The sequence below is a fragment of the Carcharhinus amblyrhynchos genome, chromosome 2, assembly GCF_965287045.1.
Source record: "Carcharhinus amblyrhynchos chromosome 2, sCarAmb.v2.hapA, whole genome shotgun sequence".
Classification (NCBI taxonomy): domain Eukaryota; kingdom Metazoa; phylum Chordata; class Chondrichthyes; order Carcharhiniformes; family Carcharhinidae; genus Carcharhinus; species Carcharhinus amblyrhynchos.
The window spans coordinates 76,974,816-76,996,755 of NC_137325.1; the positions used below are offsets into that span (position 1 = coordinate 76,974,816).

Consider the following 21,940-nt stretch of genomic DNA (forward strand, 5'->3'; position numbering starts at 1 on the left):
TTATCACATGACTTCAACTGCCCTGATCAAAGTGCAATTTCTTTTCTATCTCTGGTATTTTTATAACTATTAAATAAACACATTCAAAAGAGAATGACTAAATCACAACAAGTCTGATTTTGCTCTTAAAAATAGTGGAAGATACCAGTGCTCACTATTATTTACATGGAAATTGGACAGTAACTTCCATGCGCAGTTACACATGGAAATCCAAATGTTACTGTCTGAGATGTCCTGTTTCCCTACATGCTGCGTCTAAATGGCACCTCACCCTCTGACTCCACTGATGTACTTTGAAAATCAGCATACTTCACAAATTTGGACGAAACTGGCCAAACAAAATGTCAGGGCTTGTCCAATCCAGTATGTAACATTTTAGTGGTGTAGCAAGTCATAATTGCTGCTAACCTTGAAGTAGCTTTCAGCAGCATGGTCTAATTTTTTCACATTTTAATTGTTTTGCTTTTTTTTTTAAGTGTTTTTCTTTCACTTTCTCTTTCTTGTATTACAATCTTGCATCCCTTCCCATTATTTTACTCTATGTATCTGGTATGACATTCAAATCAAAATTCTAACAAAAAGGTTCAGACTCTACTGTGCTCAATAACACATCAATCTGATTGAGGAAGGTACACAGTTGTTTGCCCTATGCCTGGTGCCCTGTAGAATGTGCTGTGCATTTTGCTTTGCTGCTGCCAGTAGTTTGCCATGCAAAAGTCCAAAAGCAAGCACAAGCCAAACAAATGGTGGACGAGGTTCATTCGCTACTCAGAACACGTTGTCTAGTTCTATGATTTTTTTTCTTTAATGCTATGATTTTTCTCCTGGGTTTCTTATACCTGTGTCCCAGGAAGTGCATCGTTAGTTTTGGGAGACCCTAGGACAACCCTGGGAGATTTGGCAACCCTAACCCTGTGCCACCCAGACCATAATTAATCGAATCATCAAAGGTGGGATTAACCCTGAGATCTTCCTGTTTCACTGGCTACCATAGTTCGGTGGATAACTGTCTTTTGGATAAATGCATTGAGCTGTACAGGAGGAGGAACTTACTTATTTCAAGGTCACTTCCGGGACTACTTATTTCAGGACACCAAGCGCACTTGTACATCGACCATTTTTCATTAATTATCTGATGTGCTTCAGATATTGCTTGTATAAAAGAAAATAGCTTAATGTATTTTCATTTCAGCACAGTACTAACAGTGTGTCATTGACCAGGGTGTATTACACTTTCAGTTGCTGAAAAGGAAATCAAATTTCAATTACAGTATTCCTTAAGAGATTTTTATGAATACTGTGCACTCCTCGGTAACACAATTGAATTAACGCTCCATCCATAAAATTAGGCGAATGCAGCCCCTAAGCTCTGTTGTTTAAAATTTGGAGAAGTAATGACTATTTTTGGATTTGATTGTCAAGAATAACAATGTAACTTCGAACATTTTGGACGATATTTTCTTCTCCTCCTCTGTGGTGTGCTTCACGGCAGTGGGACATGGCATGCTGTTCGTTGGCAGCGGAATCTTATGGTCCTCGCAGCCAGAAGGTGTACACCACTGGTGGGACCATAAAATCCCACTGGCATAAATGGCAGCAAGATTTCAGCAACTGTATATTCTTCAATTACGTACAACCATAGAATCATATGAATTTCAGCACAGAAGGAGGTCGCTCAGGCCATTGTGTCACTGATGTGACACAAATGTTACTTGCCACTTGTCACCCCAGCCTGGATAATGTCCAGGTCTTGCTGCATTTGGACATGAATTGCTTCAGTATTTGAGGAGCCATGGATGGCGCTGAACATTGTGCAATCATCAGCAGACAACCCACTTCTGATCGTCTAATGGAAAGAGCGCAATTGCTGAAGCAGCTGAAGAATCATTGAGCTAGGATATTGTAGATGGTATCGTGAAGCATATTGCATTTCACTTCAGCATCCTGTGTGAATGCTGAAGAGCAAGTGTTAAATCAAGTTGAGCAACTGTTTTTTTTAATCTGGGTAGCATTATGGTTGATATTAATATCAGGATGTCTTTTCAGTTTGAATGAAAAAGCTCCTGAGGGTTGCATCATTATCCTAGTGCTCAAAGGGTAGTGATCTGTATCACAGTGAGTATGTACTGAGAATGCTGTTCAGGTATTCATGTCTGGTGATGTTCATAATCAGCTGGTGTCATTGCCCTGATCTTGGATGTGTTCACAACACCCTATAGCATGGTTTGTTTTGAAACCAGGTGTTTGTTAGTTACACAAGCTTATGGTAGTGGCAAAGCTCAAGTAGTCTCTCATCTATCCATGATGTCCGAGGCAGAAGGACCATGCTTCCTGGTCTATTCCGTAAGTTGAAATCCTCTAGTATGTACAGATGTTTTGACTTAGGGATCCTGTTGTCAAGATCCACATAGAATTATCATTCATTCTATAGTGAAGCTCAGTGTTGGAGCATAGGCACTCATGAGGTTAACTGACCGTTCACATTGAGAAGCTGGTAGAGTAAATATGTTCTAACGATTTCTGGGTTTTCTATTATTGAGGATAGTGAGTTTCTCAATGCAAAGCCCACACCTTGTTCATGCATTTCCTCTGACCTCTTCCTCAGTCAGTTGAATGCGCAATGTTTTTCCTTCAGTGATTCATTCTGGGCAAGCCTGTTATGTTGCAGAGATGCTATGTCAATGCTCAGCCTATCAAGTGTCATGTTGATCTCAGATGTCTTGCGCACATAATCGACTAGCTATCAGTCCCATGAAAATAGTTCTAACATTCCAATTTACCTATTGAAGAATGCTCATCTTCTTTCTACTTGTTTGTTTGTCTGGAGTGATGTATTCCATCCACTGTTTGAGCAGAAACCCTTAAGTCCCAAGTACACCAAGATGGACCATGGCATATCATGTTGGACTTGAGGTGGGTCACAATGGAGCCTCCTTCAGTGTTGGAGCATAGGCACTCATGAGGTTAACTGACCCTGTTTAAATTGAGAGGCTGGTAGAGTGAACATGTTGTAACCATGTAGGGCTAAACACTTATAATTGCAGACCAATGTTTTGTGTGGTGAAAGTGGAGTGGCACAAGCCAGGGCAAATTTACAGAGTCTGGGTTGCCTAATCATCAGGGTCCCCCTTAAGACCTTCTCAACTGTAAAACATCACATTAAGCTTGGTTGCAATTATGTATTTAGACAAATGTTGCCTGTAGGCTGCACTCCAGATTTCTTGTTTATGATTTGTTCCTTCAGCCTTCGATTCTCCAGTGATATCTACAATGCAGTGGAGCTATTTGCCTGTAGCAGGGAGTTTGGTTCATGAGTGCCAGGGCATATCCACTTGTCTGGAGGCAAGCCTCCTCCAGGTTCCTCTGAAACTTTAGCTTGGGGCCACGAAGGACACAGTTTGCATGTATCACCATGAGAAGGCACAACTGAGGACTTGCCAGTGGCAAGGCTGTGTACTGACTGAACAACATGTTTTCCTTTTTTCACATTGCTATTAGCCAGCAGCGTGGGCTGAAAATGAAAAGCAAGCTGGCAGAGAAAAGCAGAAAGCATGCTAACTGTCTCCTCACTCACACAGCAAGGCACATCACATCAAACTGTTGGACACTGTATGATTGTACGTATAATCTGTATATAAACAACATTTGTGATACCAACTGCTGTAATGGTGGATTTTATTCTCCCCATGTAAGGTTTGTTCGAAAGAGTATAATTGTTTTTTTTCCTGTAGTTTTAATATTCATGCTTTATTTTGGCATGGTCAAAATTAGTTTCCTATTCGACAAAATAAGTAGAAATGTCTCAGCTAGTGGTCTAGAACATATATTTGACAATGTAAGTAGAAGTGCCTCAGTTAGTGGTCCAGAACATATTTTAATAAAGTTGGTCTAAATTTATAACTTTGATTCATGGCACTGTATGAATTTGATTAAGATCAGCAGTTTGAAAAGTAATTGAAGCATGAATCTGTAAATTAGTCTGTTAGCACTCCTCAACTTTAAATATTACAACAATATAAGTAGAATACCAATTAGAAATTTTGGAATAAGCCATGGTTTAGTTTAAACATTGTGTTACTTGGACTGTAGTTACTCAGTTCTTATGTTACAGACAGGAGAAAGCAATAAACCAAAATTCCCAGTTCCCTCTCCCTTCTGTCTATAATCAGTGTAGCTTTATTTTGATAAAGTTGATGTGTATTCACAAATTTCCATTAGTGTGTGGTCAATTAACAGACTTTCCTGGATTAAAACAAGGGGTATTATTTATTCTCCCACTCGCACACCCAAGAAAGGTGCAATTAAAGCCAGTAAGCAATTCTATAAATATTAAAAACAGTTATCAGTTTACATGTCTTTCAGGATCCAGTGAAGGAGAGAACTTTTGACATTCTGGAATTGAAGTTCATTTCAGTTCACATGGTTGAAATTAAAACTCTGACTGCAAGGTTCCTTTTTGAAGTATACACTGTTCAGCAGGTCATGTAGACAGGTCCTGATGGCTGTTGTAACTGAAGTCCAATTTTTTTACAGGTAAACCTGGAGCTCTTTGAAATAGGTTGGAGGAGGTTTTAAAAAGACTTCAAGCCTCAGAGGGCTTGAAAAACAAGGTGACATATTCCTTGCCACTCTGATATTGATGTTGGTATTCTGCAGATTGCCTAGTCTATCTCAGTTCTTGGATAAAAGGATTGAAAAATCAGAAGGCAGTTTCAATCGCATGATGAATGGTCAGTGATACACAATGGAAAGCAAATGGTGATTTGTCTTAGTGAAAACGTTTAGTCACGTGAAGAAAAGCTATTGATACACAAAAGGTGGATTGTAATCTTTAGCTTTCCATTGTTGATACGATAGCAGAATCGTCTTTGTATTTGGCAGAGAGCAGGAGCGGGCAGGAAAAGCGACATTGGAAGCTTTTTCAACGGTATTTTTGGGAACATAAATAAAGACAAGGGACAGATCCCAAGATGTAACACTAGCGACAGAACCTGCCGTGCCAGCAAATTAGTTTTTTAATTATTGGGCTGCTGTTTCCAAAGGCCTCCCCAGTGCACAAAGCTCCATGTAGAACCTCCCCCTGGCACTGTCAGGAGGTAGTCCCAGGAATGTCCCCCTCCCCTCTGAGCTAAGCACTCATCTGAGCCTCTTTCCAAGGTCTGCCTGATTTTGCACGCCATGGGAGACCAATCATAATTCACGCTGGTCTGCCCTCATATTGATGTGAATGGAATTTCTTCCAGGGGAATGATTCAAGCATAGAGGTCTGATGATGAGATTCAAATGTGTTATAATTATGTTTCTGATGTTGAATTTACATCACTGGTAGGGATGATCTCAGAGATTTGCTACTAAGGTAAAGCGCAGGTTGGGCCTCTTGCAAGATTTTCCCCTCCCATCATCAAACCCATTCAAAAGAACAGGAGCATAAAATCCCACCATCAGCCTCAATAGTTCTCCTTTGTTACAGAGTGTCAGAGAGTCCGGGAGCTTATTATCCCTGTGTTTTGGAGTAAACCATAACAGCAGCAACAGTGAACTTCCATAAAAGAGTGCTGTCTGTACATGTCCATTTAAGGGAGTTCCTTACTCTTTATATTTGATTTGATTTCTTATTGTCATGTATTAGTATACAGTGAAAAGTATTGGTTCTTGCTGGTTATACAGACAAAGCATACTGTTCATAGGGAAGAAAAGGAGAGGGTGCAGAATGTAGTGTTACAGTCATAGCTAGGACATAGAGAAAGATCAGCTTAATATGAGGTAGGGACATTGAAAAGTCTGATGGCAGCAGGGAAGAAGCTGTTCTTGAGTCGTTTGGTATGTGACCTCAGACGTTTGAACATGGAAGAGAGTATGTCTGGGATGCGTGGGGTCCTTGATTATGCTTGCTGCTTTTCTGAGACAATAAGAAGTGTAGACAGACTTAATGGGTGGAAGGCTGGTCTGTGTGATGGACTGGGCTTCGTTCACAACCTTTCGTAGTTTCTTGCAGTCTTGCACTACAGTCCAATTTGGAACCTTACAGAAAAGCGTGCTAGGCTGTTGATGTTGCAAAACTCATGTGACTCTCCAGCCGCCATCTTGCAGTTAATTAAGAACATAAGAACATAAGAACATAAGAAATAAGAGCAGGAGTAGGCCATCTGGCCCTTCGAGCCTGCCCCGCCATTCAATAAGATCATGGCTGATCTGTCGTGGCTCAGTTCCACTTTCTGGCCCTCTCCCCATAACCCTTAATCCCCTCTCTTATCAAAAACCCATCAACCCGCTTCTTGAAAATATTTAGCGAGGCAGCCTCCACCACTTCAACGGGTAGAGAATTCCAGAGATTCACCACCCTTTGAGTGAAGAAGTTCCTCCTCAACTCCGTTCTAAAACGCCCCCCCTTTATCTTGAGGCTGTGCCCTCTAGTCCTAGTGTCTTTTTTGAGCGGGAAGAGTCTCTCCACCTCTATCCTATCCATCCCATTCATCATCTTATACGTCTCAATGAGATCTCCCCTCATTCTTCTAAACTCCAACGAGTACAAGCCTAGTTTATTCAGCCTCTCCTCATAGCTCAACCCCCTCAACTCCGGTATCAGCCTAGTAAACCTCCTCTGCACTCCCTCCAAGGCCAAAATATCTTTGCGCAGGTGCGGCGCCCAAAACTGCACACAGTACTCCAGCTGCGGCCTCACCAGTGCCCTATACAGCTGCAGCAAGACCTCCCTACTTTTATATTCAATCCCCTTCGCTATGAAGGCCAGCATCCCATTCGCCTTCCTGACCACCTGCTGCACCTGCAAGCTGGGTTTTTGCGACTCATGCACAAGGACCCCGAGGTCCCTCTGCACCGTCGCCTGCTGCAGTTTTTCACCCCGTAAGTAATAGTCCTTCCTACCATTCTTCCTACCAAAGTGGACCACCTCACACTTGCCAACATTAAATTCCATTTGCCATTTCCTGGCCCATTCGCCCAGCCTATCTAGATCCTTCTGCAGACTCTCCACACCCTCCGCACAATTTGCCGTTCCCCCAATCTTGGTGTCATCCGCAAATTTCGACACCCTACGCTCGGTTCCCTCCTCCAGATCATCTATATAAATGGTAAAAAGCTGAGGCCCCAGCACCGACCCCTGGGGCACTCCACTAGTCACCATCCGCCAGGGTCCATTTTGAACGGAATCCAGTTTTCTTAAAAAAAAGTAATATCTTCATACCTGTGCTGGCATGACACTTAACTGCAATCCACACTAAAATGGTGATCAAATTCTTATTAAATCGTGTAACCACAGAGGTATACCTCTTACCCCTCTTCATTTATATGATTGACATTTTATTATTTTACTGCATATGTATAATATGAACAGAACCTGTAATTATGAACTTTGAGATTTATGACACAAATTTGGAACCTACATATTCCACATGTACCTGTGAGTTTGAGTGATTTACGTCCTGCACTTGGGGTAAGCGTTCAGCAAGATACTTCTTACATTCTCTTGTGTGATTAATAATTAAATCTTTTAGTCTGAAAAAGGGGTTTCAATAAATTTAGACTTGATTTAATTTAGGTGCACGTAGCCAATTCACTGGAACCTAAGTTAGCCCTTTTAAACTGATTTTCTTCAACAGAGATAAAACCATCAGGCAAACTCAAACGTCGATTTTGCAAAAAATCAAAATTTATTGAATATAAACAAAAGAGAACAACAATACACTTTTGAATTAACCAGACTTGCCAACTAATGTTATGATTCTGGAGTAGACCCACAAGTTCTGGGTATGATCTAGCTTGGGACCAATACCTTTCGTTTAGAGCGGACAAAGTTTGAGATTCAAGAATAAAGCCACAAGATTCCACAAATTTGGAACAAACAAAAATAAAACAACTTACAATATCCATCCCATATTCTAACATTTAAGGGTATAAACGAGGTGCATGTGAATTAATAGACAAACTGTTCTTAAACACACCACACTGCGCTGTAAATGGCAGTTGCAACTTAGACACAGATTTCTCAGCAACCCACCTAGACATCAGTAAACACTAAGTCAACCAATCTTGTTGAAACTCTGTTCCTCTCATGAGGGATTATAGTCTCCATCTTCAAAGATTTTGCCTTGGAATTCTCTCTCAAAATTGCTCCAAGTCAGACAGCCTCAACAACATCCCATCATGTAATTTTAATTTTTGTTCACCGAAACTCCATTCCCCTGCATCCCTGAGGCTACACTTTAGCACCAACACACAAGCACAACTTCAGCTTTTCAGCCATGCTGAGCAGAACATTACTGCTATCTTTACTCCAAAGGCCTGCAACACACAGTCACCAACCTTCTGCTGCCTCCTTAGATCATCAGGGCTTCTCCCAAGCCCTCTTTGACAGGGCTTCTCCCGAGCCTTCACTTCAAATCTGTTAATCACAGCCCTTTTTCTGCTTGGAGCTTCTTTATCTGCTCCCCTTCCTTCCTTACAGGGACCTCTCTATTATTCCCTCTGCTTTTTGACACTCTCCCTGTTCCCTTTCTGGGACTTCTCTCGACAATGGCAGTCCACTATCTGGTCACATGACCTGAGTTACTTTTTTCTCTTTGTGCAAGCGCAATGGATCCAAAGAACTTAAACTCTGGATTGGCTCATGTGTGAAACTCCAAAGGCATGTTTGAAGTTGTAATTCCCCATCTCCCAAGAGTAAGGTGGCTCTGGATTTCCTGATAGTAATGAATAAAAGAAAACAAAAGTATAATTGTCAGTCATGCACTACAGACTTCATGTCTTCAAATGGATGACGTGTCCAGAAGAAGCAGAAAACAACCACAAACGTTCTTGGCCACATTAATTCTGCCCCAATTTCAGAAGGAAACTGCAACATTTGGGTTCCACACTGACAGGAATTCTGTCTCAGTCCCTGGGCTCTCAGCTTCACTATCAGTCCCTTTGTTCTCTTCTGCCCCCAAGGGTCAAATTGGTTTTCCTCTTAATGTGTACATGCAAAATGGTTCCTGAAACCCTCTTTTATACCTAATTCTGGTATCACCCTGCCTGTTTATGACTAATTGATCATTAATGTTGTAAGAGTTAATTCCAATGGATCTGACCATTTGAACATATTAGGTGGGATTTGCCATGCAAATGCATTTCACAGTGGCAGGAGGTACCCTGGCATTGATTAGCAGCAGGATCTTCTGTTTGATCCTCCATTGAATGGACCCCATGCTGCCATGAAACACGCGGCTGGGGTGTACCATCAGCAGGACCAAAGATCCCATTGGGTGAACTGCTGGAAAGTTCCAGCCATTATCTTAAATATTAGACAGTGGATTATTTCAAGATGTATTCTTTAGCTTAATATTTCACTAGTGTTTCATTCATTTGACCAGCACTGGGCCATTCAAGGTCACTATGTTCCAATGGGGGCCAGTAATGCATTGTGTAGATCCTTTCTCCTAGATTCTGTTACAGCATTCTTGAGTTTCAGATTTTAATCCTAACACAGAAATATTGGAAATATAGAAAAAATTGTTACCTGACTTTTAAATTATTTGCTTATACTTCAGGATAATTGAGGTACTTCCTTCCTTCTAATGCAATAATCTGTTGCTGGTCAGTGTCTACTTCACAATACTATAATTAAGTTAATTTGTTGGAAAAGGTTAGCAACATCAACATGGCTTATTTTCTGATCACATCAATGTAAAATAGAGACTAGTGGCTTATTGCAGTATGCAAAAAGCGTTTGAGATAAAATAGTCAAGCACACTAAATTGTTCTACAATAAAATCTAGGCCAGTTTATAATTCAGTTATTCAGGGCCATCGCCTTCCTATTGCTGCAGATACTTTTTCCTACTGCAATCCACCTCAGTTCCCTCCTGTATTTTCTCTGATTTTGCACAATTCTCTAGCAAGCATAAATGTAAGAATTATGAGAAACACTAAATAGTCTGCATGCTTTAGTGTGCCATTTTGGCAGTTCTGTTGTTGTTATTGTTACTCTGTTTTCTTTTTTCTGTAGTTCTTTCTCCAGCAGAGATGTAAGCCAATGCACCACACAATGTGCTGCTTTAAAAAATGGCTTTGATGCAATGCCAGCAAAGAGCTTTGATTTTATGGAATTATTGCACTATTTGGAATGGAATTCTCATAAAATATTGGAATCCTTTATGGAAGAACCATTGAAATTAGACTTTTAAATAAGTAAAATCCTGCATTCTCTGCATAATTTGTTTGCATTTAATTATTGTTCTGGCAGGATCTGCCATATGATGAAACTGTTCTGAGGTGAAGGAAACAAAAATTATTTTAACAAGCAAAATAAAATCTTGATAATTTGAAAATGCTTAATTAAATGGAATGAGCTAATTTTTGATTTTTTTTCTTCATCATGAAATGAGTGCCAACATCTTCAGCCAAATAGAATCATTGCAGTTTCCAACACAATTGAAGGTAATTTCGCCTATCTCGTCTGTTGCTGGAACAGTCAAAAAAAAATCCCACCCCATCTCTCAGTTCACTTTGTCCTGCTTCACATACTTATCTAATTTCCCTTAAAAGATGCAATCGTTAACTTTTAGTGGAATGAGACTCTAGGGTGATTTGATGTGGTGTTTCCGTGCTTGCGATGGAGGAAATGCAGAAATCCTAGACAAATGTGGAAATCCCCATATTTTGCGCACAGAAGCAATCAAAAGGTGATGTAAAATTCAGTTTCTCCTTATCGATGTATAACTAAATTTCAGCTTCATGAAATTAATATACATGTGGAACAGTTCATGGAGGATCCAATGTAACAAGAAACCGAAAACTAATCAAAATTTGGAAGTGGAGGTTAGATTAATTTTTACTTTCAAATAAATAAATTGAATATTACTGCAAAAAGAGGCATGATGTTAAAGCTTTAAGTCTTATGCTCATCAGGACAGATTTGCAAGAATACCAGTTGTAAAAGGAGCAACAATATATATTTCATGAGAAGCGAGTACTGATTGTTTAGCAAATAGATCCTGATTGATAGAGGTGATGTCATGGAGAAAGCATCAAGGAACAGTAAACTGCAAAGCATTTGTTTAAATTCAAACCAAGCAGGTCCCCTCTGGTCAAAGCATTTCCATGGAGAATGAACCAGAGAATGGCTATCCTTCAGTTGATAATACTAAAGTAAGGCACAAACACTTATGCAAGATGAGATTGAACACATTGGCAGGGAAATCAAGGGCCAGAGTCAAATAAGGATGCAGTTTAAAAATATCAGGAGTGGGACAAGAAATGTTAAAAGTTCCCACCTTAAGGTTTTGTACCTGAATGCTCAGTGCACTCAAAAACAAAATGGAAGAATTAGTTGCACAGAAAGATGTAAAGTGGTATGATGTAGCTGGCATTATGGAGACTTGGCTCCAAGGTGACCAAGGATGGGAACTAAACATTGAGGGCTATTCAGTGTTTGGGAAGGACAGACAGAAAGGAAAAGATGGTGGAGTTACATTGTTGGTTAAAGATAATATTGATATGTTCAGAGGAAAGATATTAGCATAGATTAACATAAGGAGAGGTTGGATTGACTGGGACTTTTTTCTCTGGAGTGTAGGAGGCTTAGGGATGATCTTATAGAGGTCAATAAAGTAATGAGGGGCATAGATCAGCCAGATAGTCAACATCTTTTCCCAAAGGTAGGGGAGACTAAAACTAGAGGGCATAGGTTTAAGGTGAGAGGGGAGTGATACAAAAGGGTCCAGAGAGGCAGTGGGTGGTAAGTGTCTGAAACAAGCTGCCAGACCTAGTAGTAAAGACAGGTACATTTTTGCCTTTTACTAATTTATGCTATGCCAGACACTGCACTTGTTCAGAGGTGTTCAGTGTTTTTCATTTTTGATTTGATTTAATTTATGCTCTTATTGCCTCCAATGAATGACTGACTGCACCATCAACAATATTTGCTTGAAACATGTTTATTGTAAATGTATTTAAGCAGAAGTGGTTTGACCGCACAGTTAGTGACACTGCCAAATAGGTGGTTAATCTCTCCAACCATGTATTATTAGAAAATGAGGACATTTTTCTTGCACATAGCTTCAATTTTGGTGTGCCTTCAGCCCACATTAACTGAAAAGAAGTATTTGCTGATTTCAGACTTCTCTACTCCCAGTTATCCCACCACAAACCAGCATGCATTAAATATGTTGAATCCGTAAAAGCATGCCTAACTGATCTAATGCACACCTATTGCAGATTACTGAATGACTTGACTGATTTTCACATGCAATGCAAATGTCTTTCCGAGGCATCATGGCCAACCCAGACACGCATATCTCAAAATACAACAAAGAAACTGAAATAATCATTCTTAAGAAATGTAACTGTATCAACACATGAATGCCATCCTTAATGGAGGGTCAAAACTTGTGCCCGTTGGACTTACCACTAAGCACGACCCTGCTCGAAAGCAACTTACAGAAACCCTTATTGAACTTACGTAAAATTAATGAACTGGGTTAATTAATCTCGTAGCTCACTGCGTCCACATGTCATAGAACCCCCTACAATACAGACAGAGGCCATTCGACTCATCGAGTCTGCATCCAGTCTCCAAAAGAGCGTCTTATCCAGGCCCGCTTCCCCCTTAACCTCTCATGTTTACCATGGCTAATACACATCTATGTATGGACTGCCCAAGACGCGCACAAGTGATGTCCCTTTACATCCTATCTTATGTGAGTGGTTCTGCACAACACCAACTGGCCAAATGGTTGCACAAACTACTTGCTTTGAGCAACTTTTTCCACATTTATCGTGAACAATTCCTTCACCTTTGTGAAAACCATACAGGGGTTGCATATTGATTGTAATGCTATGCCCATGTGCTCCTTTGACATAACTAGCCTGTTCACCAATACTGCTCAAGGAAGCCATAGATATTTGTACCATGTCACTTATTATGGCAGTCTAGGTGTATGCGCACATGCACGTGTGCATCCTCACTGTCTAAAATAATTGAACTTATGAACGCAGCAACTCTATCATCACGCACCCCATTTGAGATTATGACTGGGTGCAACAGTGAGGTATCCTATCAGGATCCAAACTGGTCACCATGCAGAAACTCAACTGGCTGCTAACGACACCAGATTTCTTTGGAGGGTCTTGGATGTTGAAGGAATGGGGTGTTTGGTGCCCCTGAGACCCCGGAGGGTCCACATGCTGAATCCTGCTGGAGTTGACTGGGTCCAAGCTGACAGGGACCAATGTGGCGATGTGACTATAGTGTCAGAGTGGAGGGTGTGAGAGATGGTGTTGAGGCACTCATTGTGCTGCAATTGGATGATAGTCCCGGAGGAATCAAGGAATGAGGGCCAGAACTCTGTCACAAACCCTTAAAGCTCACTGTGGTGTTCTGTTCTTTACAGTGCATGGTTTAGAGGATCATGGAGCCTGTTGAGTTGGCTATCCTACTTTTTGCCACAGAGCAATGGAAGAGACACTGTTGAGGTGTGGCATCTGCAGAAGAAGGAGAAGCTGGGCCTGTCACTGTTGTAGGGGTAGCACCTCAGTACTGGCCAAGAGTGTTTTGATGTCGGTCATCATACCTGCAAGTGTCAGAGATTCAGTATCGTAGAAGGCTGTGTCTGTCCTAGGGGACATTGGATCACCTGTGCCAGACTCTGCAAGAGCTGACATTACATGGAGTGGTTGGGATGGTGGTGGGTGAGGGGAGATACCCACTGCCTGTGGCCCTTAAACTCTCAGTCATTCTGAATTTCTACATGAGTGGCTTATTTCAGGGCAGCACAGGTGATCTATATAGCATCTCCCAAAATGGATCTGGGAAGACACAGATATCCTTTTTGCAAAGACTAACATGTATATCAACTAGGACCAACACCGGGTGAGCCAAGATGCCAGGGCCATTGGTTTTGCTATGTTCGCAGGCTTGTTTCAGGTGCAAGATTTGATTGACTGCACCCATGTGGCCCTGTGCGCTCCATGCAACACCATGAACTGCAAGGGATATTCCTCCCTCAAATGCATTCACGCAATGTGCTTCATGCGAGTGTGTGCCCATTTTCCGGGGATTGGGGCACTTCCAAATCCCAGCCTTCTTTAAAGTTGACTGATGGGATTGCTGTTCGAGGACAAGGAGTGCCTACTCAGGAGGTGGCTGATGACATCAGTGCAGAAGCCAAGAACACCTGTTGAGATTCGTTATATTGTGGCTTATGCTTGAACACGTTGTCCTTTCTTTTCTAGAGTACGCTTGCACTCGCTAGGGCTACCACTGCATCCCAAGCATGGGTGGTGACCATGCTGGAAGGTCATCTCTTGGTGCAGGGTAGAGTGTATCCCATCTCTGCTCCACTCCATCCAGCATCCGGATGAGGGCTCCCTCTGAAAAATGAGGTGCAGACTTCCTCATTGCTTTCCCCTCAGTTGATCTGGAACAAGTGCTGGGAAGTGCGATGCAATTCTCATATGCATAAAAATGTTCAGTAATTTGGCATATTTGACCAGAAATCGTGATGTCACTGTCAGTGGGAATCGGTTGCGCCGGAACCAACACTGTCATTCTTAGCAAGATTTCACCCATAGAATCTAACATGTGGTTCTGCAATTGGATAGCACTTGCTCAATGACCCTGATTGTGCTAAGAATTACACTAAAAATGTTAAGAACCCCACTAATGTTACCTGCAGGCATATCTCAAAACCCTGAAGGAAACTCGAAACACTGGTTCTTAGTGATGTATTCTTTGAAATAATGTGAGGAACCATGTACAACCCAGTGAGGAACCAGTCCAGTCATTGTGCAAAAACAATTAATAAATAGTATTTACTAAAGTACAAGAAGAAAAAGTATATACACTGACACAGGCCAGAATTTTGCTGGCCTGCTCGCCACAGGAATCAGAGTGGGCGAGGGCCGGACCATAGAAATGTCTGGTAACCTTGGGTGGGATTTTATGGTTTCTGGATAAGCGAGGCTGTAAAACCCTGCTCTCAAGGTTTATTAATAATGGAACACACTCTTTTATCTGAAATTACTTCTTGTTCTCAAAATATACAACATTCCCTGAACTCACTGAGACATTTTTTCCCAATCAATATACAACAGATTACACCTCAGATGGCCAAGTCTGGGAAACTGTCTTGTCCTGGTTCAGTGAAGGCATGAAGCTGTGCCTGAGGGGAGAATGCCTGCAAACTGATGGAGCAGGCCTGAGTGTTGGATTGAAAACTAGGCTTTTTCGAACTGTTGAATGGAAAATTTGCCACTGTCCTAATGAGGGCACGAGCTGTAATATTAGTTTTCTTTGATATCCAAGAACTTCAGGTTTTTAGGTGTCCCGATCACCACCAACCTGGCCTGGTCCCCCCATGCTAATACTGTAGTTAAGAAAGCCCACCAATGCCTTCACTTCCTCAGAAGACTAAGGAGATTTGGCATGTCAGTTACGACTTCACCAATTTTTACAGATGCACCCTAGCAAGCGTTCTCTCTGGTTGTTTCACAGCTTGGTATGGCTCTTGCTCTGCCCAAGACCGCAAAAAACCACAGAAGGTCTTGAATGTAGCCCAATCCATCATGCAAAGCAGCCTCCCATCCATTGACTCTGCCTATGCTTCCTGCTGCCTCAGCAAAGTGGCCAGCATAATTAAGGTCCCCATGCACCCTGGACATTCTCCCTTCCTCCATCTTCCATCGGGAAAAAGATATAGAAGTCTGAGGTCACGTACCAATCGACTCAAGAACAGCTTTCTTCCCTGCTGCCATCAGACTTTTGAATGGATCTACTTCATATTAAGTTGATCTTTCTCTACACCTTAGCTATGACTGTAACAAAACATTCCGCACTCTCCTTTCCTTCTCTATGAACAGTATGTTTGTCTGTATAGTACGCCAGAAACAATACTTTCCACTATATACTATTACATGTGATAATAAATCAAATATCCCACCCGATGGGTTGAGTTGTCTACCTCCTCAAATTTATTGCCTTTAGAAGTTATCATTTGTATAGATCCGCTGATCTCTGGTAAATAGTTTTTCTGATATGGCAATTTGCATCTCTGTCTTTAGTTGCCTGCTAATCGTCTTAATGGGAAAGTTGCGTCATTATTCTTTTAGACATCTGTAAATCTTATTACTTGTTTGTTATTTTATTAACTTCCAACTTCAACTTCCCAAATTTCCTAGTAATCGCAGATTTAGATTTGTCAGTTGTGTTCACACTGTGGGTCACTTACCCACATTCGAAACAACATATATTCATAAGCGGGCCCCGTCCTTTACAGACAGACAGAGCTATCTATGCATTGCATCTTTTTCAACAAAACGAAGGCTTGCAGTGTATTTCTTGATTCCCCATGACAATGACCAATCAAATTTGAACTTCCTGATTTGAATGTTACAAAAGCTTAGCAGTTAACTGTTCACTCGTGCACACTCCATGCAATGCATCTACCAGTTACAATTCACTTGTCAATCTGTCATTACACTCTCATGCAGTATAAATTGTTGTTCTGTTTACAATTGACATGTGTGTGAGAAGAAAAGCTTTGATACATATCTCTCTTTTTCCAGCAATGCTCAAGTTCTATGCTGCCAGACAATTATATAAATAAATTGATTAATTTTATCAGCTTATCAAATCTAAAAAAGTTAATCTGTTAGCTAGAAAATAGAATTTTCCATCTTTGCATTGTACTTTGGTGTCTTGATGGATTCTAATTGCTAGTTTGCTGAGTTCCTCTTGTGTATGTATGTGTATGAACGATATAGAAAAAGGAATTTAAAGCTTGCACATGTATATCCTCACTTTATTGCAAGGTATTTCCACAGCAATGAGCCACGTTTAAAATTAGTTGCTGATGAAATATAGGCAAGTATGGTGGTGAATCAACACACAACCAAATCCCATAAGCACCAGTGAGATAATTGACCAAATTTGTTTGAGTTTTGTTGAAGGATTGATGTGGTGTTGGATACTAGGAAAATATGCCTTCTCTGCTTTAAATAGCACCATTGACCTTAACCATAAAAAATAATGTTAAAATGTGATTCTGCAATTAGGTAGCACTTGTTCAACAATCCTGAATGTGCTAATGGTTGCATTAACAACCAATTTAAAATAATCATGTGAGCTAAAAGCAAAATACATCCATACACAGGAGCCCATTTTCTGCAAATAAAAGTATATATTCAAGTTTTCTGCCTTTTGAACTAGTTGGACCAATCAGCAGTAAGTTGGGAGCTTCAGGAGTACATAGTTCCCCATTGCTTTCTCCATGGCAATACCTCAGCCAGTCAGAGTCAAACAGCCAACCAATCAGCATCTGCTTCTCCTGTGGTGTAATTTGTTGCAATTGCTGAAATTTGGCAAAATAGCTTCCTTTTCAGCAGTTGCAAGTTCTATGCTGACGTGAAAATGAACAAAATAATGTCTGATGTTCAGTTTGTAATACTGTAAAATCTACTGCTGGCTGACTGAAATTCACTTCATCTGTTTCTTTTGCATCTATCAGCATGTATTTGTAGATGAACTTGCGTTGATGAGACAATAGCATCTTTGAGTCTTCTTGAAATGTTGTCTTTTTCTTTCTGCCTTGCCATTCAAAACATTGTGACAACTGCTTTATCCTGCAGATTTTTTTTAAACCAAGCACCTTCCAGTTTTAAAGCAATGTTTAAGATCAAAAGTCTAAAGATTTGTGTTGTACACATTAATATTTTGAGTAATATTTAAAATTATTAATAATTTGGATACTCTTTCCTAAATAAGAAAAATACATGTAATTTGGGAACATTGCAATTTCAACATTTTTATAAAATTCAGAATGAAATGTAAATCATATCCTAAATTTTGAATCTGTTGAAATATTCGAACTGTCAGGAAGATCATCTTATGACCAATTGAATCTTAAATTTTAGAACCAGATGAAGTCTACAGAAATAGCACTGAGTTGGCATTTACATAGTACATTTAACATAAGGTTAATTGATAAACTTCCTGTATGGAAAAGGGATTTTTGTTCAAAGTGAGAAGAAAAATCTAATATTTTCAAAGTAAACTTAGAGGCTTTAATTTTATTTGCACACATACCATAGGCTTCTAAGTGAAGGGGTTATTGACAAGGGAATGAAAAGACTGTTATATAAAGCACAGACTATGAGAGAGACTACTTTTTAATGTAACTGCTCATACAATTTTAATAAGGGGAGCAGCAATTGATTTGCATGCTTGAATATCCCAATTTGTTTATTTATTACACTGCAATTTTGTAACTTGCACCATAGTTGAATGTTAGTATTTTTATAAGTTGGCATTGATTTACAAAGACATATTGAGGAAGACAAATTTACAGTTATACTGTGTAAAATTTTGCTCTGAAAAGAGTAGTTGTTACCTTTAAAAGAGTTCATTGGAAGAACTGATGGGTATCAACATTTCATGTAACGGTCTTTGCCCATTGTCTGGTGAAATTACCAGAATAAATATATGTAGAGAAGGATGGTATTGTGGTTCAGGTCAGAAACTCCAAAGTGTTGTATAGAGCCCACCTGAATTATAAGTTTTGCACCTTGAATTTGGCTAGGATAAGCACGATGGGTTTCTCTCCAAGTATGATTCAAATGATCCACTAGGGAGATTTTATCAAACAAAGTTTATTTAAGAATATAGTTAACATGTATGGTAAGAAAATTAGCAAGAACCTTTACCAATTACAAACAAGGAACCAAATTGGCCACTATAATGTATAATTTTTAACAAATGTATTTAATGTGTTCCAATCAAAACCAATACATTACACTGGCAAAACCCTTTAAACATGTTCAACACAGCAAAGATTAATGCACATGTGATACTGAGAATTGAGTTCTTTGGTTGAAGTCTGCAGTTCTCTGGATTCACTCAGAACAGTTTTAAAGTCAAAACAGCTTTAGAGAACCTCAGAGAGAGGCTCTATGGTCAAGCCACCAACTGTAAAATCTTCTCTGCAGGAAGGCAAGACCTTGCTTTCAGATAACCAGCGAAATTTGCAAAATAAACAGAGAGAAAACACCTCTTTCAGGTGGCTGTTCCTTACTAAACTGTAGCTGAACTGAAAATGAACAAACATCCATCACCTGACCTGCCAACCAGTTTTTTTTTCCTTCCTAACAATGCAGGATTATAAAGAATTTCAAAGTAAAAACAAACAACTCTCATCCAAGCCACTTAAGGAGCAATGAACAGAAAAAATCTGGTAGCCAACCGGACAGCACTGAGATCAGCTGGGGTTGTGAGCTAAGAAAACACTGAAGCTGTGAGAGCTGAAGAAATCATGATTTTTTAAAAAAAAGCTTTCTTTAGGAACACTAGTGTCATCATGGGAATTACGGGCAGGATTGCTAATTGGTCATGTTATCGTGTTTGTAATTGGTCAGTTCATGTTAACATTCTCATTGGACCAATCAGCAATGTAGAATTGAAAGTAACGTGTTTCTTCTATAAAAATACCCAGACATCAGTGACTCAAGAAGATTGCTTTCTTGGGGGACAGTGTAGTGTTGGTGGACTTCCATAGCCTCCCTGGCTCATCTTGTGTGTCAGTATGCGATGAATAAAATAAGCTTAGAGCTGGACTATTGGATTTGGTTGCCATTAAGTTGAGCATGTTTGACATTAGTTGATTTGTCCCATTCGTTGTATTTGAGATATGTTTGACTTTCCATTAGTCTTGTATGTAGGCTATGATCTATTTTGCCAATCATATGATACGCTGTAAATTCCTGGTTTATTGTGAGCTGGTTTCTTGGCTTTGTGGATATGAAGAATGGAGTACAGCTTCTTAGTTTACTTGGATCAGTCTGCACTTACTTACTGCTGCTGATGGCAGGGAACGTGAATCCACATTTTCCCCAACCAAAGGACTGACTAGCTCTGGAAGCATAATAGGTTTAGGAAGCTCCCCACTATTATTACAACAAAGCCTGAGGCCAAATTTCTGTGCAGCCTTGGGGCTCAGCACAACATGCTTTGGAAACACCATCAATTTATCACCTAAAACTGATCATGACAAACTTGTGGCCCTTTGTCTTGTCATCTTTAAATCTGCTTTGTAAAAAATATTTTGACTGAAGTAAAACAGTATGAACACTTTTAGAGATTGAACATTTTGGGAAGGAGCGCATTATTTGTGATATTATCTGTACAAGTTTGTTTATATTTCAAATAAAAGTTCTCCACTGTTGTGGGTAGCTTTCAAACATATTTCTTAAAATAATGACTTCACTCAGCTGAGAGGGATGGCTTGAGTGGTGACTTTTCCATGATCACCTTCACTAAATACTGAAAAATTGTCTAAAATGAGCTGGACACATTTATTTTAGTATCATTTTCTCATTCCCTAACACCGTTGTTCCCTACCGCTTCCTCCTCCTCCCCGCCCCCCCCCCCCCCAATGATATGCGCCACATTTTCCTATAACATTAGATCTGGTATCTACCCTACAACTGATGTGATTTTAAATCCAACTCTGATCTACGCATACAAATTGTTGAATTACTTGTCCATTGACAATTGATATAATGAAAGAAGGTATGTAAATATGTGCTAATGACTGGAACATCGCATCTCTGGAGTAATTATCAACTTTCCACAGTCAGTAATGAGCCTCACCTGTCGGTAGAATGTACAAGCAACTGAATTTCTGTTTAAGGTTCTCTGCTTGCAGCATAAAGGAAAAATTTATAACTTTTTTGTACACTTCAGTATAGACAAATTAATTTTCCTTATTTTTTTTGCATGGGTGGCTCAGATACAAATTTAGTCCAGTAGGTTTTATTTAAAGCCTTTAGAATGTACACAGAAGCTATGCTGTCAACAGAAATTACATTGAATAATATGAGGTAGAATATTTCTTGCATGTGATTTAGTTCAGCACTTAATTTTAAGAATAAAATAAACTCGGCATTTTACCCTGGTGTGCTGATTTACAGCTTGAAGAGCAATTAAAGCTGATTGAGTGACTTTACCCTGTGTAGTTCGCGTATCAAATTCCACTTTTATTGCCTTGATGCTTTTTACTTGACTGTTGGACTTGTGGATTTAAAGTGACCGAAACCCATCAAAGTAATATGTTGCACATTACATGTTTTCACAGTCATGTCCTTCTGATGCAGTTATTCAATTTAGAATATCTACAGTGCAGAAGGAGGCCATTTGGCTCAAATTGCCTACAACCAACAGTCCCATCCAGGTGCTATCCCTGTAACCATATGTATTTATCCTGCTAATCCCCCTGATACTAAGGGGCAATTTAACATGGTCAGTCAACCTAACCCACACATTTTGGAGTGTGGGGAAAAAACAGGAGCACCTGGAGGAAACCCATGCAAACACTGGGAAAATGTGGAAACTCCACATAGACAGTCACCCAAGGCCAGAATTGACCCCAGGTCCTTGGCGCTGTAAGGTAGCAGTGTTCACAATATGCCATCTGATGCAGATTTCCTGTGCTTATCTGATAAATTTAGCAGATTTCCTGTACTTGTATAAGTTGCTTGTTGTGCGTGAATATGCCTGTCAGACATGCATCTTTAAGTCTGCCCTTTTTGTTTACAACTGGCACAATCAGACATTATAGCTATCATAATGAATATGAAGTGTTTTATATGCTAGTGTGTTAGATGCTTTATGAAGTGCTTTGCTTAAAGGATCAAGGCGACTTAGAAAGGAGTTCTAATGCGAAATGTTCCAATTATCTATGGTTTGTTCTGAAAATGTGCTCTCTTTTCCCATGTATCTCTTTGTGTATGTACTTATTGATTATTTTTTGATCACTCCAAACACCCAACTAATAAAGTTAAATTAACAACAGGTAAAACAGTGCAGATGCTATTAATCTGGATAAAAGCTTGAAAACATTGAAGACATTCAGTAAGTCGGTCAGCATCCATTGAGAAACCATGAGTTAGTTGAT

The 21,940-nt window shown here is 40.0% G+C and overlaps 1 protein-coding gene across 3 annotated transcripts in view; it reads left to right on the forward strand.

The window, feature by feature from the left end:
- ica1 (islet cell autoantigen 1) overlaps nucleotides 1-21,940 on the forward strand; it is a 154,472-nt gene that overhangs the window by 46,630 nt on the left and 85,902 nt on the right. The window contains exon 7 of one of the 3 annotated variants that reach the window (XM_080207599.1): nucleotides 3,245-3,319. The exons of the other annotated variants lie outside the window; for them this stretch is intronic. Within the exon in view, the coding sequence (XP_080063725.1) occupies nucleotides 3,245-3,262 (18 nt within the window). The 3' untranslated portion in view covers nucleotides 3,263-3,319. Of the gene's footprint in view, nucleotides 1-3,244; nucleotides 3,320-21,940 lie in introns of those variants that run through there. 3 annotated transcript variants of the gene reach the window in all.